Source organism: Mesoplodon bidens (assembly GCF_964165515.1).
Source record: "Mesoplodon bidens genome assembly, chromosome: 2".
Taxonomy (NCBI): domain Eukaryota; kingdom Metazoa; phylum Chordata; class Mammalia; order Artiodactyla; family Ziphiidae; genus Mesoplodon; species Mesoplodon bidens.
Genome location: NC_138177.1, coordinates 151,329,338 through 151,344,499, shown reverse-complemented (window position 1 = coordinate 151,344,499; position 15,162 = coordinate 151,329,338). Strand labels below are relative to the sequence as shown.

General features: G+C 52.2%; 1 protein-coding gene across 2 annotated transcripts in view; it reads left to right on the top strand.

Moving 5' to 3' along the window:
• SZT2 (SZT2 subunit of KICSTOR complex) overlaps positions 1-15,162 on the top strand; it is a gene marked incomplete at its 3' end in the record, with an annotated part of 50,053 nt that overhangs the window by 9,770 nt on the left and 25,121 nt on the right. For both annotated transcript variants that reach the window (XM_081223195.1, XM_081223194.1), the window contains exons 3-19: positions 248-421; positions 731-901; positions 4,212-4,343; positions 5,113-5,254; positions 5,643-5,749; positions 9,973-10,183; positions 10,409-10,579; positions 10,981-11,215; positions 11,405-11,534; positions 12,247-12,389; positions 12,642-12,794; positions 12,941-13,055; positions 13,276-13,493; positions 13,591-13,806; positions 14,197-14,275; positions 14,522-14,616; positions 14,888-15,056. In XM_081223195.1, the coding sequence (XP_081079321.1) occupies positions 248-421; positions 731-901; positions 4,212-4,343; positions 5,113-5,254; positions 5,643-5,749; positions 9,973-10,183; positions 10,409-10,579; positions 10,981-11,215; positions 11,405-11,534; positions 12,247-12,389; positions 12,642-12,794; positions 12,941-13,055; positions 13,276-13,493; positions 13,591-13,806; positions 14,197-14,275; positions 14,522-14,616; positions 14,888-15,056 (2,661 nt within the window). The remainder of the gene's footprint in view (positions 1-247; positions 422-730; positions 902-4,211; positions 4,344-5,112; positions 5,255-5,642; positions 5,750-9,972; positions 10,184-10,408; positions 10,580-10,980; positions 11,216-11,404; positions 11,535-12,246; positions 12,390-12,641; positions 12,795-12,940; positions 13,056-13,275; positions 13,494-13,590; positions 13,807-14,196; positions 14,276-14,521; positions 14,617-14,887; positions 15,057-15,162) is intronic.

The following is a 15,162-nucleotide window of genomic DNA, read 5'->3' as shown; positions in this document are numbered from 1 at the left end:
TGCTGGAAACACACAGGAGGGCAGACTAACTCTGAGGGGTCTGATTCTAGGAGGGTCAAGTGACTTTGCCCACAAGATGATTCCCCAGGGGAAATCTTGTTTAATTGTTTTTCCAGCTCAGAGGAGTGCTTGGTTGGGTTGCAGAAGGTAGAACCAATGGTGTGTCATTTTGGATATGGAAGTCAGGTCCTGGAAAGAAAGGGGTGACTTCCTGACTCTTCCCTTTCCTCCCCATCCTAATTGTCAGCTTCAGTCTGAGCAGGAGTTGGAAGTCCTCAGTGTCCTGCCTCCTGGGTGGCAGCCAGATGAACCGGTGGTCCCCAGGCCATTCCTCCTTGTACCATCCACCCGGGTCACCTTCCTGGCCTGGCAGTATCGGTTTGTCATTGAGCTGGACCTCAGCCCATCTACTGGCATTGTGGTAAGGGGTTGGTTGAGGGGAGACAGTGGGAAGAAAGGATTGGGTGGGAAGTGAGGAGAAGAGGCGGGGCCTGGGATAAGTGAAGAATGATCCCACAATGATGCCGTTTTGGAAAGGAGACAGGTTTCCTTTACATGACGGAAGGAGTGGTGGGTGTTTGAAGACAGATCCCTTTCATCTGTGGCACTGTATTTGGATGTGTGATCAACCTTAAGAGTCCCACTGACCCATGGAAGCTGCTTGTTTCTGCCCTCTGCTCAGGGCTGCCTTTGGTTACCCTTGAGAGACCTTTCTCTGCATTGCCCTCAGGATGATTCCACAGGGGAGATCTTGTTTGATGAAGTTTTCCATGCCCTCTCCCGCTGCCTAGGCGGGCTGCTCCGGCCCTTCCGAGTGCCTGGATCTTGCATCGACTTCCAACCTGAGATCTACGTCACTATCCAGGCCTACTCCTCAATCATTGGCTTGCAGTCCCACCAGGTATTGCATCCTTTCTTCAAGTTTGTATCCTCAGACCTAATTTCACATAGTCCACTGACCAGGTCCTTATCCTGTCTCCACTCTCCGTGCCCAAAGTCCCCAGCTCTCCTCGAACCTGTTCCTAGTCATCTCTGTGAGTCTCTCTCCTCTTAACCATTCATTGCTCTGGTCTTAAAGGGCCTCCCCATAGCATTAGGTGAGTTGACATTGACTGGACAAATGCCCCTCTCATTCCTCCTCTAAGTCTCTGGTTCTGGCCACTGAATGACTGTTTTCTCTCCCTCGCTCCCTTTAGTTCCATCAGAAGGTTAGCTAATGTCCTAACTCCTTGCACTACTAGCAGGAGAAGCAAAGACCCAGAAACATAATTTCTTCCAAGGACAGAGGAGGGTCATTTTTCTCCTAGAGCCCTGTGAACTGGTGGGTATAACGCTGACCACACAGATAATTACAGGGCTTATCCAGCACCCAAGCAGGCCATCAGAAGGCACTCCTTTTTGGAGAATGGCCAAGTCTGTTACTGGAATATCTGTATTGGGCTTAGATAAGCATTGGTCCAGTTTCCCTTCATCTACTCTTAACCACCCTCAACTCACTGGTAGAGGCTTACCCTGAAATTGTCCCTGATAGCTTCATTGTCACCTTAGCTATCAAACTGGCTTTGCGAGAAGGGGATGCAAGGAACAGTATCTGAGGGGCTGAAATATACACAAGGCAATTGGTACATGCCTGTATCCCAGCCCTCTGCCCTGGTTTAAAGTGTTCTCCTAGTGCAGGTGTTAGGACTGTTGGTTGTGGGCTACATCCCCAGACTTTGCAGGTGCTCACAGTCAAGGCGGGGAAAGCTTGGATGTTAGGTAATCACTGAACACTTGGTTCACTTTGACAAACACTTACTAAAGCCTGATTTATGCCAGGCCTGGGCTAGGTCCTAGAGACACAGATGAATCAGACCCTGTCCCTATCCTGATGGGAGGGGTTGAGAGTTAGTTTCAGAGACAGATATTAAAGGGGATAATTTTAGTTGAATGTGATAAGGGCACTGATAAGTTTTGACTTGTGATATGGGAGCACCCAGCCAAGCCTGGGGCAGCAACAGGAGATACTTTTGGACAAAGAGGCATTTGAACTGAATCTTGAAGGATGAATTGATGTTAACTATTCAAAGAAGAGGAAATGGGCTTTCCAGGCAGAGGGGCCAGCAAAAGCAAAGACACAGAGCTATGAAACTGTGCTCTCAATCACAGGGGTTCTAGGGAACTACATGTTACTCAGCTGGACACAATGAAGTTTGAATGATGGGGGGAGGGTTGGGGGGTTGGTAAAGGGGAGACTGGAGAGATAAGTGGGGGCAGAATTATGAAAGGCCTTGAATGTCATGGCTAAGAACTTGTACTTTATTCTGTAGGGGAGTTTAGTGTGGTGGTGAAGAGCACTGGATCTGGAATAACAGTGCCTTATGTGCTTCCTGGCTATACCACTTACTGGCTGTGTGCTCTTATGCAAGTTACTTAACCTCTCTGTGCATCTGGGTCTTTTCTCCAAAATGGGGATATCAACAGTACCAGAATTGCATGGTGATTGAATTAATACATGTCAAGCATTTAAAACGGTGCCTGCCACATAGGAAACATGCAAATGTTAGCTGTTAAAACTATTAGCCATGGGTAGAGAACCACTGGAGGTTTGGAATGTCAGTGACAGGATCAGATGCGTACACTAGGAAGATCACACTTGTTTGTGGCCAGTGAGAAAGATGGATGGGGGACAAATTCTGGATTGGGGAGAACAGGCAGAAGAGTATTGCAGCATGGGAGAGGAGATAAGTCCTGAACAAGGACAGCAGCTGTGCAGAAGACAAGGACTGAGAACTTAGGAAAGCCTCCCGGGCCACTTGCCACTAAGTCAGCTAAGAAGTCAGACAGCTTCCTCACTGTCTCTGTAGCTCCCTCAAGGTGCATCCTGCTGTTTTTCAAAACAAACAAACAAACAAAAAGTCACATTTATAATACATGCCCAGTGAAGGAGATTTGAAAAATACATAAAATATAAAAAACTCACAAAACTCACTCATAGTAACCACCCAGAAATAACTACTATTGACATGTTGTGGACTGTGTTTCTTCTCTTTGAGTTTGTGTTTACTTCCCTCACCACCACCCCTCCATCCAGAGAGAGGAGCAACATCAGGCTCATTCTAAACACACAGTTTTACATCCTGCTTTTTTAACGTATGATATGGGCATTTTTCCGTGTCACTAAATATTTTTGAAAACACAGTTTTTAATAACCACTTGTCTTAATATTTTATCATATTTTGTCATTATATATTTAGCCAAACCTTTACTGTTGGACCCTTAGGTTGACCCAGTTTTCACTCCTCTAAACAATACAGCTCTGAGCATCTTTCTCACCTTTTCACAGCCCCAGTTCCCACTATTCCTCTGATTCTGTTTCTCTTCTCACAGTCAGGCCTTTAGTGGTCCAGAGACCCGCTCTGCCCTCTTCTGGCTGTCCCCACCCACTCACCCAGTTCTGAATAGAGAGAAGAAGTAGCTGTTGCACGGGAGGGCAGGGGTTGGGGAGAAGTGGGCAGGTTGTAGGAGTCTGATGGGGGCAGGGAGAGAGGAGAGATCCCGAGGGCCACCACAGGGACCACCAGGCTTTTATAAAATTTTTAGGATGGGGGCACTTATTTATGTCGAGAGTAGAAGGAAGGAAACCTCATGGAGAGAGAATGAAGCTATTAGATAAAAGATCCAAGAGTAGATGGAATGATTAGCTTTAGGGAGAAAAAGGAGGAAAAGGAATCTTTTCTTCTGAGCCTGAAAGGCAGAACTAGAACACATAGATATAAACGTCTAGCAAACACTGAGGACATTTTCGTTGGGTTGGAGAGTAGTACACCCTCAGGGTTAGGGTGAGTGGGTAGTTCCTGTTGACTTGTTTCCTTTCTTTGTGAAGAGGTGGGTGGGAATTATCTGCTCAGGGTAAAAGGAAGGAAGGAGCATTCACTGGGGGAATAAGATTTTGAGCTTAAAAAAGAGAAAAGGTCCAGAACAGCTTCTGTGTGCAGTGCTTAGAAATCAACAAGAATAAGAAAGTATGAGTCAATGAAAAAGGCTTTGCCTGGCCAGATAGGGCAGCTTATAGACAACGTTCCAGAGGCCAAGGTGGAGGAAACTGGAAGGTCTTGTGGCGCCTCCATGCTTGGGGAAGCCCAGTGTGGAGAATAAATAGGGAGACCAGAGGGGTACTGCCCAGTGTCCCCCTGACCTTCACGTCTTGCTCTTTCCATTGTGCTTCTCAGGTGCTGGTCCAGGGCTGCCTTTTGGACCCTTCCCAGCGGGAGATGTTCCTGCAGCAGGTGTATGAGCAGCTCTGTCTCTTTGAGGATAAGGTGGCCACCATGCTGCAGCAGCAGTATAATTCCCAGAGTCAGGTATGTGGGAGAGAAAGCGGGTAGAGGCCACTTAGAAAGAGAAGCTGTTAAGGGACAGAGAGGAGAGAGGAAGGACAAGCCAAACATTATAGAGGGAAAAGACAGCAGAAAAAAAGGGCTAAAAGCCAGGGACAGAGGGAGCCAAGGAAAGAAGTGCTAGTGAGTGCACACAACAGGTTTCCTGTTGAAGAGGGCTCGGACACACTCCCCAAGACACACGTTCTTGCTGGGAGAAAATGTGAAGGCCATTTGCTTGTGTTTTTTCAGTCCTGGATCATCTCCCCCAGTGGCTCTGAGAAGATGATCATGGGTGACTTTGATCTCTAGTATTTTGTACAATCAGTGATAAAGCTGCTTGGGCTCACTACAGTGCACTTTCTCCTTCCTTTAGATATCCTAGAAGTAGCCAGGCAGATAGCAGTTCTATATGTCTGAAGACTTAATCTGATTGATGTGTAAGGTATTTCATAATGGCGATGGGAAAAATATGGAAAAGGGGCCTTATTGGCAAAAGGTGGGGAAGCCCTGCTGCAGTACAGTGTGGTGCTTCATCTGGTGCTGGACTCCCTGCCCATCTGAGGGTCAGTATCCAAGCACACATTAGGGGAGGGAGCATAGTCAGGACTTGGCCGCACAGTAGGGGAATTGGGGTCCTCACAGGATTAGGCCCGTCTGGCCTGGGCAATGCTGGGCTCTAAATTCTGGTTTTGCTGTGGAGGGGGCAGCAGTGCCATCTGTCCCATTCTATCTTTTCTGTACCTTGGGCCAGGCAGAGGACCAGTCCCCAGACTCAGGGGAGCCCCCGGGCCGGAAAGTGGGAGTCTCCATGGTGACAGCTGATCTTGGACTGGTCAGTATGATCCGTCAGGGCATCTTGGCACTGCAGTTGCTGCCGTCAAACTCCAGTGCAGGTCAGTAGAAGGAATGTTGGTGGGATTGGGGAAAAGGGGGAATACAGGAAGGGAAGGGTTCCAGGGGATCAGTGGGCCCCAGGGAAGAGTGTCTGTTTCCTTGTTTGTAAAAGGTAAGTGTTTCTTAGTGTATATCTCAAGTACCCCCGCTCTGACAACCGTCATGGACCCTAGTGGAGAGGAGTAGAGTACCGAGGTCGTCACTTAGGAGGAAGTTGGGGTCCAGCCCTCAAGAGGAAGGAACAGGAGGGAAGCAGAGAAGGAAAGGTGCTGGAGGATCATAAAACACATTGGTTGGTGGACACTGAGGCCCCGTCCATCAGATGCCTCCCCGTGACTTTGGTCAGGCCAGGGTCCCCAGGTCTGAGTCTGATGCTTCCTGCTCCAGGTATCATTGTGATCACAGATGGGGTGACCAGTGTCCCTGATGTGGCTGTCTGTGAGACGTTGCTGAACCAGCTTCGCAGTGGCACTGTGGCTTGTTCCTTTGTGCAGGTGAGGACTTTCTGGGAAGGAGGAGAGGGAAGTGTCGTAGATCACAAGGTGGGATGTGGCTGGTTACTTTCTTGCAGGCAATGATTTCCCAGGTAAAGCCAATGGCATAGTTCTGGAGGGTGGGGGGGACATCATGTCTAGAACAGGGTAGGTACTGTGGTAGGAGAGGACTCTCATCTTTGTCCTCTTTCCTTAGGATGTGAGAGACAGCATGTTATAGTAAGAAGAATGCAGAATTTGCAGTCTGGCAGTCAGTTCCAGTCCCACCTCTCTTATTAGATTAATTATTACTGTTTTGGTTGCAAGGGTCAGAAAACCCAGCTCAAACTGGCTTAAGCAGAGGAGGGAGTAGGTATATTCAGGGACCTGCAGCCATTTTGGGTTGACAGACTATAGGATAGGAGGCAGAGAGCTGTGGGAAACAAGGCTGGAGGGTAAGCGTAGGCCAAGCATGGAAAGCTGCTTCTAATGTGTTAGGCGTTCCAGCATAATTCTGCGGGTATATGGAAGGAAAACCACTAGCTGGGTTTATGTTTTATAAAGGTCACTCTTGTTGCTGGGGGAAGGGCAGGAGAGAAGGCAGGGAGGCTGTTAATTGCAGTGGCCAGGTAAGAGAGGATCAGGGTTTAAACTGGGGGGATTCAGGGTAAGAGGGAAGGGGATAGGATTGAGGAAATGAAGCGGTAGAGTCAACATAACTTATGATCAGCAGAATGTAAGGGGTGAGCAAGAGGGAGGGGCTGAGGGTGTCTCCAAGTTTCTGACTTCACTGATGACTGTGTATCTGGCAGAGCAAACAGAGAGCAGCAGCTGGGGTGGAGTGAGGACAGGACGGTGAATCCAGGTGTTGTGCATGTTGTGTTTGAGGTGCCTGTGGGTCAACAGGGTAGCTGTAAAGCATCACCTCTGGAGTTAGGCATGCCTGGCCGGCATCCTGGCTTCACTTACTGGCTGTGTGACATGGGGCACATCACTGTCACTTCTTGGTTGGATTCATTTGTAAATGGGTGAGATGATGCATTTAAAGGGCTTAGCATAGGGGCTTCCCTGGTGGCGCAGTGGTTGAGTGTCCGCCTGCCGATGCAGGGGACAAGGGTTTGTGCCCCAGATCGGGAGGATCCCACATGCTGCGGAGCGCCTGGGCCCCTGAGCCATGGCCGCTGGGCCTGCGCGTCCGGGGCCTGTGCTCCGCGACGGGAGAGGCCACAGCAGTGAGAGGCCCGCGTACCGCAAAAAAAAAAAAAAAAAAAAGGGCTTAGCATAATGCATAATTATGTAATAAATGACTGCTGTTCATAGCAGTTAGCAGTTGGATATGCAGATCGGATACTCAAGAGACAGCACTAGCTGAGAGATAGCAAGTTAGGATTTGGCAGCCGACACATGGTGTTTGAGAAGGGAGGAGGGTCCCCAAAGAACCTGGGGGCCACCAGTGTTCAAAGATCTTTCATAGGAAGAGGGCCCAGCAAAGAATGAAGGGAAATCATCAGACAAGAACCAGGAGCTCTGGTGTCAAAAATTTCAGAGTTTGGGGGAAAAAAGGAGAACTTAACAGCATGAGATACAGCAGAGAGATCATGTAAAATGAGGAATGAAAAGTGCCCTTTGGGAGATCAGCTTGGTGCTTTGTGACCACCTAGAGGGGCAGGATAGGGAGGGTGGGAGGGAGACGCAAGAGGGAGGAGATATGGGGATATATGTAAATGTATAGCTGATTCACTATGTTATAAAGCAGAAACTAACACACCATTGTAAAGCAATTATACTCCAATAGAGATGTTAAAAAAAAAAAAAGAAAAGAAAAGTGCCCTTTGGGTTTGGCGATTAGGAGGTGGTTATGGGGATTTTTTCCAGGCCATTTCAGTGAAGAGGTGGCGAGGGAAATGACTGCAGTGGATTGAAGAGTGTATAGAAGAGAAGGAAGCAGAGAAAAGTGTTGACACGCAGAATTTGGTTGTTCAGATCAAGTGGGGAGCGAGAGAGGGAATGGCAGCCAGAGGGGAGTACAGGGTGGAAGGAGAGGGGTGTTCTGCTTTGTTTTTTTTTTTAAGTTAGAGATTTCCGCATGTTTCCAAGGAGCTGTGGTGAAGCAGAGTTTGAAAATAAGGGAGAGGAAAGGTAGCCGGATGGAGTAAAGTCCCTAAACTGACAGGAGGGCATTGGCTCAAGAAACAGATGGAGGGACTCTTTAGGAGCAGGAGAGCGTCACTTCTTCTTTGAGACTGGATAGAAGTGAGGGTGTAGATAAATTCTGCCAAGGGGGCCTCTGATTTCTCTCCAAAGTAGAAGGTGGGGATGTGTGCTGGAGGGAGGGAGGCAGGGAGGCAGAGCCGGGAAGGAGGAGCGGCACCGAGGCCGGCCCTGAAGGACTAGCTGGGTTGGATGTCGTATGTTCTGATGTGGTGCCAACCTACACAACTATGCAGGGTTTTTTTCCATTTGGGATTCATTGGGATCTCATGTGGGATCTGGGTATAGAACTTGTGATCCTAGTTGGGGTTTTCAGGTGGAAGCAGAGAAAAGGTGAAGACAGCCAGGGAGTTGAGAATGATGCCTAAGAAGTTGCTTGACCATGGGGTCCAGGCTGGGTTGAGAAAGGAGGGCCAGGAGGGCGTGGATAGATTTGGAAAGAGTAGAGGTTCAAGGCCTGTGAGCCTTAATGAAGTCAAAGAGCAGGAGGAGGATAGAAGGAACCTAAAACTGGGACAAAGTTGTGTGTAATCAGTCGGATGTGGCAATTGAATTTGCAAAGAGGAAGTAGTTCCAGGTGAAGCCCAGGGCCAATGTGTAGTCAGCGGGCAGGTGAGTGGAATAAGGTTCCTGGTGATAAGGGTTAAGGAGCAGAGAGGCCAGGGAATTGAATGAACCATCTAGAGTGCATCTGCAAAGGGCCAACTAGTAAACATTTTTTTTCAATATAAATTTATTTATTTATTTATTTTTGGCTGCGTTGGGTCTTTGTTGCTGCACGCGGGCTTTCTCTAGTTGCGAGTAGCAGGGGCTACTCTTCGTTGCGGTGCACAGACTTTGCACTGTGGTGGCTTCTCTTGTTGTGGAGCATGGACTCTAGGCATGTGGGCTTCAGTAGTTGTGGCACGCGGGCTCAGTAGTTGTGGCTCGCGGGCTCTAGAGTGCAGGCTCAGTAGTTGTGGTGCAGGGCTTAGCTGCTCCACGGCATGTGGGATCTTCCCGGACCAGGAATCGAACCCATGTCCCTTGCATTGGTAGGCAGATTCTCAACCACTGCGCCACCAGGGAAGTCCCCCAACTAGTAAACATTTTAAGCTTTGTGGGCCATGTGGTTGTCACAACTACTCAGCTGTGCTCTTATAGCCTGAAAGGAGGCACAGGCAGTAAGAAAATGAATGGGCACGGCTGTGTTCCAATAAAACTTTATTTATTTATTTATTTTACTTATTTTATTTATTTATCTTTTTGGCTGCATTGGGTCTTTGCTGCTGCATGCGGGCTTTATCTAGTTGTGGCGAGCAGGGGCTACTCTTCGTTGCGGTGCGCGGGCTTCCATAGTTGTGGCATGCAGGCTCAGCAATTATGGCTTGCGGGCTCTAGAGCGCAGGCTCAGTAGTTGTGGCACACGGGCTTAGTTGCTCTGCGGCACATGGGATCTTCCCGGACCAGGGCTCGAACCCGTGTCCCCTGCATTGGCAGGCGGATTCTTAACCACTGCACCACCAGGGAAGTCCCAATAAAACTTTATTTACAAAAATAGATGATAGGCTAGATTTGACCACAGGGTATATGTTGTTTACCAATCTCCAGTCTTTAGGCTTGGTGCTCAAAATATGGTCCACAGTCCAGCAGCCTTGGCATCACCAGGGAGCTTGTTAGAGATCTAAAATCTCAGGCCCCACCCCCAGACCTGCTGCATTTTAACAAAATCCCCAGGTGTTTTGTGTGCACCCTAAAGTTTGAGAAGCACTTTGTTAGACACTGTAGTCTTGAGATGATGACAGGAATCCAATGAACCAGTGGCCAAAATCTTTAGTGAATGGGGGCCGGCTGGTATTTGATGTGGAGCGAGGGGGGTGTGGCTAGATGGCATGGGCTTCAGACAGAAGGACTCAGGGAAGGAAAGCTGCAGAGCAGTGGTCTGTCTTGGGAGAACACTGGCCCACTTCCCACCGTGTGGGTCAGGAATGGGAGCAGCCACCCAGCCCAGTGCCTCTTTTGAAGCTAGGTCTCTAATTGCTCACTTTCTTCAGGTAGGAGGAGTTTATTCTTATGACTGTAGCTTTGGCCATGTGCCCAACGTGGAACTGATGAAGTTCATCGCGATGGCAACATTTGGCTCCTACCTGTCCACTTGTCCTGAGCCCGAGCCGGGCAGCCTGGGTCTGACTGTCTACCACCGGGCGTTTCTCCTCTACTCCTTCCTGCGCAGTGGGGAAGCCCTGAACCCTGAATATTACTGCGGTGAGTGGCAGACTGGGGCAGGTGTGGGAACGGGGGGATATAATGTGGACCTAGAGATGATGCAGGAATCCATCTGGGGCTTGGGTCCCCGGGGCACTAGCAGTATAACTGGGGCTGGCGGCTTTGGCGCAGTTCTCTTGCGACTCAGTGTAGCCTCTGTTCCTGTGCCTCTGTCAGCTAACAGATAAAACACTTTCCCCTTCCCCGTCCTCACTGGTCTTCTAGGCTCTCAGCACCGCCTGTTTAATGAGCACCTGGTCTCCGCAAGCAGCAACCCTGCCTTGGCCCTGCGCCGGAAGAAGCACACTGAGAAGGAGGTGCCGGCTGACTTGGTCAGCACCGTGTCTGTGCGGCTTCGAGAGGGTTACAGTGTCCGAGAGGTGACACTGGCCAAAGGTAAGGGTTTAGGCCCTGCTGTATCCCACAAGTCTGAACAGAGCAGAAGACACGCATGTACCGTGCATGAGAGGGTGTCTCAGTGACAGATTCTGCCTGTCATTTGAGACAAGTGGGTTCTGAGTTGCCTTCAGGGCTTAGTTCTCTTAGCTTCCCAATTCCATCTCCTTTTGCCCCAGCTGAGTCAGCTGAGGATGGTGTGGTGTCCTGAACTTAGCTTTGTTTTCAGATTACTCCTACAAACTACAGTTTGTGTCAGTTGGCGGGCTCTGGGCCTGCATTCTGTGGAACCACGCTTGGAACCTTTGGCCAGGCTAGAGTTCCATGGGGTAGGTGGGGTTTCGGATAGGACTCAGTCCCATGCCCTCCTGCCCTAACCAGCTCTCCTGCTTCCCCTGAAGGAGGGTCCCAGCTGGAGGTGAAGCTGGTGTTGCTGTGGAAACACAACATGCGCATCGAGTACGTGGCTATGGCACCCTGGCCCCTGGAGCCTGAGGGCCCTCGAGGCACCCGGGTGGAAGTGACAATGGAAGGTGGCTATGACATCCTGCATGATGTGTCCTGTGCACTAAGGCAACCCATTCGCTCGCTGTATCGGACCCACGTTATCCGGCGGTTCTGGAACACGCTGCAGAGGTGAGTGAGGTCACCGCTCAGTGAGGGGTACCCCATTTGTTGTGTGGAGGGACAGATGTGTGAAACTGGGGGCTAGAGAGGGTCACCCCGAGCATTAGGCTTGTGTCCAGGGCCCCCTGTGCCGCTGCGGCTCCCCTCCTCTGACTCACCAGAGTCCGGTGAGGCTCAGGGTTGGCACTTGTTCTGCAGCATTAATCAGACGGACCAGATGCTAGCCCACCTTCAGTCCTTCTCCTCAGTCCCGGAGCATTTCACGCTTCCCGACAGCACCAAGAGCGGAGTGCCTCTCTTCTACATCCCGCCCGGCTCCACCACCCCGGTGAGGGGCCCCAACGCTCACTCTCCCCATCTTGTGCCCACCCAGACTTGGATTGGCACTGCATCTAGAGCCCAGAACCACGTTCGTTTTCCTCGCCTCTCAAATCTGAGGCCCCCAAACCAGGACCCTGAGCTTTCTCCTTGAGAGCCCCCTCCCTCTTTCCACGCCCCTGGGGGAAGGAAGGGTCTATAGAGAGAGGCTGTGGTGTGTCAGAGGTAAAGACTTGCAGAATGTCTAGATGGTTTTCTCCCAGCCGACTGCGAGCCCCCTTGCCCGTCTCCACGTGGCATACTCTGGCCTCCCCCAGCACCTTCAGCCAACCACCGTGAACTGTGCACTTCCTGAAGACCATGGCTCCCTTTTTCCTGTGCTTTCTCCGCACTCAGCCCCGGCTGTCAGCCTTGCACTGACAAGCAGGGGGCTTATGCTAGCAAATAATGGCCTCATCCTGGGGTCCTGCCATCACTCAGTGATGGAAGTTCCATCCTTTGCCTGGATTCAGCTTTAAAGGGCTACACAGCCTGTCCCTGGGCTCGTTCATCCTAATCCAGCCTTCGTATTGGAGGCCATTTTTGCCTCTGTCCCAGGCTGGGCCATGGGTTCCTTTAGCCTTACATCAGTGCCACCTCTGACCTCCTGAGCCGCATGGCTCTGTTTGCTGCGTGGAGGTTATTCATGAACGCTCCTATAGGGCTGTCCTTCCTGTCCCCAGGTGCTCTCCCTTCAGCACAGTGGTTCCGACTCCTCCCACGCCCAGTTCGCTGCCTACTGGAAGCCGGTGCTGTCCATGGATGCTAACTCATGGCAGCGTTGGCTGCACATGCATCGCCTGGTGCTAATCCTGGAACATGACACGTGGGTATCCGCCATAGCTGGGCCATCGTTGGGGTGGAGGGGCTGGGGTGAGGGGACAGGGAGTGATGGAGAAGGGAAGCAGCAGATGAGCCCATACCGACCTTGGCCAAGAAAACTCCGAGCCGTCCTAGCCCTCCTGCTCATGAGCCTTCGGATCCTCAGACAGGACCTAGCAGAGAGAGGTAGCAGTCTGTTCTTCTGCCCCATGACTGGGGCTGGGGGGGCTGCCCTCTCTCCACACCCTCTTCCCAGGCCAATCCCCAAGCACCTGCACACCCCGGGCAGCAATGGCCGCTACAGCACCGTCCAGTGCAGGATCTCACACTCCTCGCTGACCTCCCTGCTCCGTGACTGGAGCAGCTTCGTGCTAGTCGAGGGCTATTCCTATGTGAAGCTGCTCTCCAGGTGGGCAAAGTGATGTCCCCTCACTCCTCCCCCTCCCCCTCTTCCCACGTCTCTTCCTCTCACCCCAAACCCTCTCCCTCCTACCTCCTAAACCCATCTTCTCCCAGCCAAGGGCTGCTCACGGCCTCCCTCCCGTTTCTCCCCAGTGCCCCAGACCAGCCCCCCTCCTCCTTCTACATGGTCCGCATCATTTCCAAGGCCCCGTGCATGGTGCTCCGCCTGGGTTTCCCCATCGGCACGCCAGCACAGGCTCGGCACAAGGTGAGCTGCTCCCCGACTAACTCCCAGACCAAGGAGCCCTGGAATGTTGACTAGCTCTTTCTCCCCAGACTCCCCAGGGCCAGGGCCAGTAGAGGGAGGAGCCCCCAGACCAAGTAAGGCTTGGAGTACAAGGCTTTCTCACCTTGTCTCACCTTGTGGGCCCCTTCTCCACATCTGTAAGAGACAGGAGTAGGAGGATCCGATCACATTTTTCCCTCAGATCGTGTCGGACTTGCGGGAAGAAATCCTGCGCTTACGTTTCCCCCACCGAGTGCAAAGCAAGGAGCCAACACCCAAGGTGAAACGAAAAGGGCTGGGGGGCGCCGGTGGGAGCAACTCTCCCTCCAAGTCACCCCCCCTGCTGGGGCCACAGCAGGCCCTGTCTGATCGGCCCTGCCTTGTGGTCCTGCATAAGCCACTGGACAAGCTGCTCATCAGGTTGGTAAAGAGAGTGGGGACAGGGCCAGGAGCACGTGGGGGGCTGCGGCTAAGCTGGGTATGAGTAGAGATAAACAGAATTGCCCCCGTTGCTCAGGTATGAGAAGCTACCGCTGGACTACCGGGCACCCTTCTTGCTGACACTGGAGCCACCAGGGCCACTGCCCTTGGTGTCGGGCCGCTCGGCCTCTTCTAGCCTAGCGTCGCTATCCCGCTACCTCTACCATCAGCGATGGCTCTGGAGCATCCCATCAGGACTGGCCCCCGCTCTGCCGCTCAGCGCCATTGCCCATCTCCTCTCCATCCTCACTGAGTACGTCACCAAGCCTGCTGGGCAACTTGGGGCAGAGTCTAGTATAGACTCTGGGTTTGGAAGCTGGCAGAAAGTCTAAGCCAGATACTGTCCCGTCTCAGCCCCAGTTTTCTGCTGTGGCCGCTGCTATGCAGAGGATCCAGCACAGAGCAGTGTGGGCTGCTGCCCTCCCCACCACGACTCCCCCGACTCAGTTTATTTTGGCCTCTGGCCCTAACTGGACCTGCCACCCCTGAGGGACCAGTCGTTTGGGCAGGGCCACCAGCAGACAAGTCTGCCTGGATGGCTGCTGGAAAGTGGGTATGTAAGTGGCGTGGGAAGCAGGGGCTGTACACTGAGTGTCTCTCCCCATCTCATCCTGTCCCCGCCCCCACTCTTGTGGGGCTTCAGAGTCCGGCTCTCGGAAGGGTTCCACTTTGCCTGCAGTGGGGAAGGAATCATCAACATGGTCCTGGAGCTTCCAATTCAGGTATGTGCTGTCCCTCACGACCCCTCCCACCAAGGTCCATCATCATCCCAGGGATACTCGCCTCTGAGCTGGGTTGGGACTGCTGGAAACGCTGCCTCACAGGGACCCTGTGGCCAGAGGACCCAAGGCCTGAGGCCAGTCCCAGGACAGTGTGGCAAGGGGACTAAAGTGCTGAGGGTCAGAGCTGGGCCAGGCCAGATCTCTGCCTGGGCTGAGGCAGGGCCAAGCTCTCCCATCCTGTCCCAGAATGAGCCCCCGGGGCAGGCTGCAGTCGAAGAGAGGCACACGTGCGTCGTCCAGTACATCCTCTTCCCCCCGCACTCTACCTCCACCAAGGACAGGTGAGGCCCAGCCCCTCTCTGAGCCGCCTTGCTCCACATCCCCCCTTCTTCCTACTGTCCCCTGAAGTTCTGTCTCCCAGTGCTGAGAGTTAGGGTGGGAGATACTGTCTCCAGATGCTTTACTGGGCAGATGCAGGTCTGGAAAGACCACGTGTAAATTGTGGCTGTCCCGTGTGCCCTGGCCTTCCCACCCTCCGTGGACCAACTCCCAACCAGGTGGTGGTGGGTTGGACTCTCCTTTCTTCCAGGCTCAGAGCCCTTTCTCCTTTAGCTTCTCAACAGATGATGACAATGATGTGGAGGTGGAGGCCCTGGAGGGAGACTCGGAGCTCAACCTGGTCACCGAGGTGTGGGTGGAGCCGCAGTATGGACGAGTGGGACCTGGCCCTGAGAGCTGGAGGCACCTCCAGGACTTGGCGTACTCTGAGATCCCTCGAGCTGTGAGTGGCCTCAGGAGTACCCCACCACTTACCAGGTTGGGTGCATCCCCTTGGGAGCAGCACAGCTTGGTGGCTTCCTGGTCCCCCCTGAATCTCCGTGTTCTGA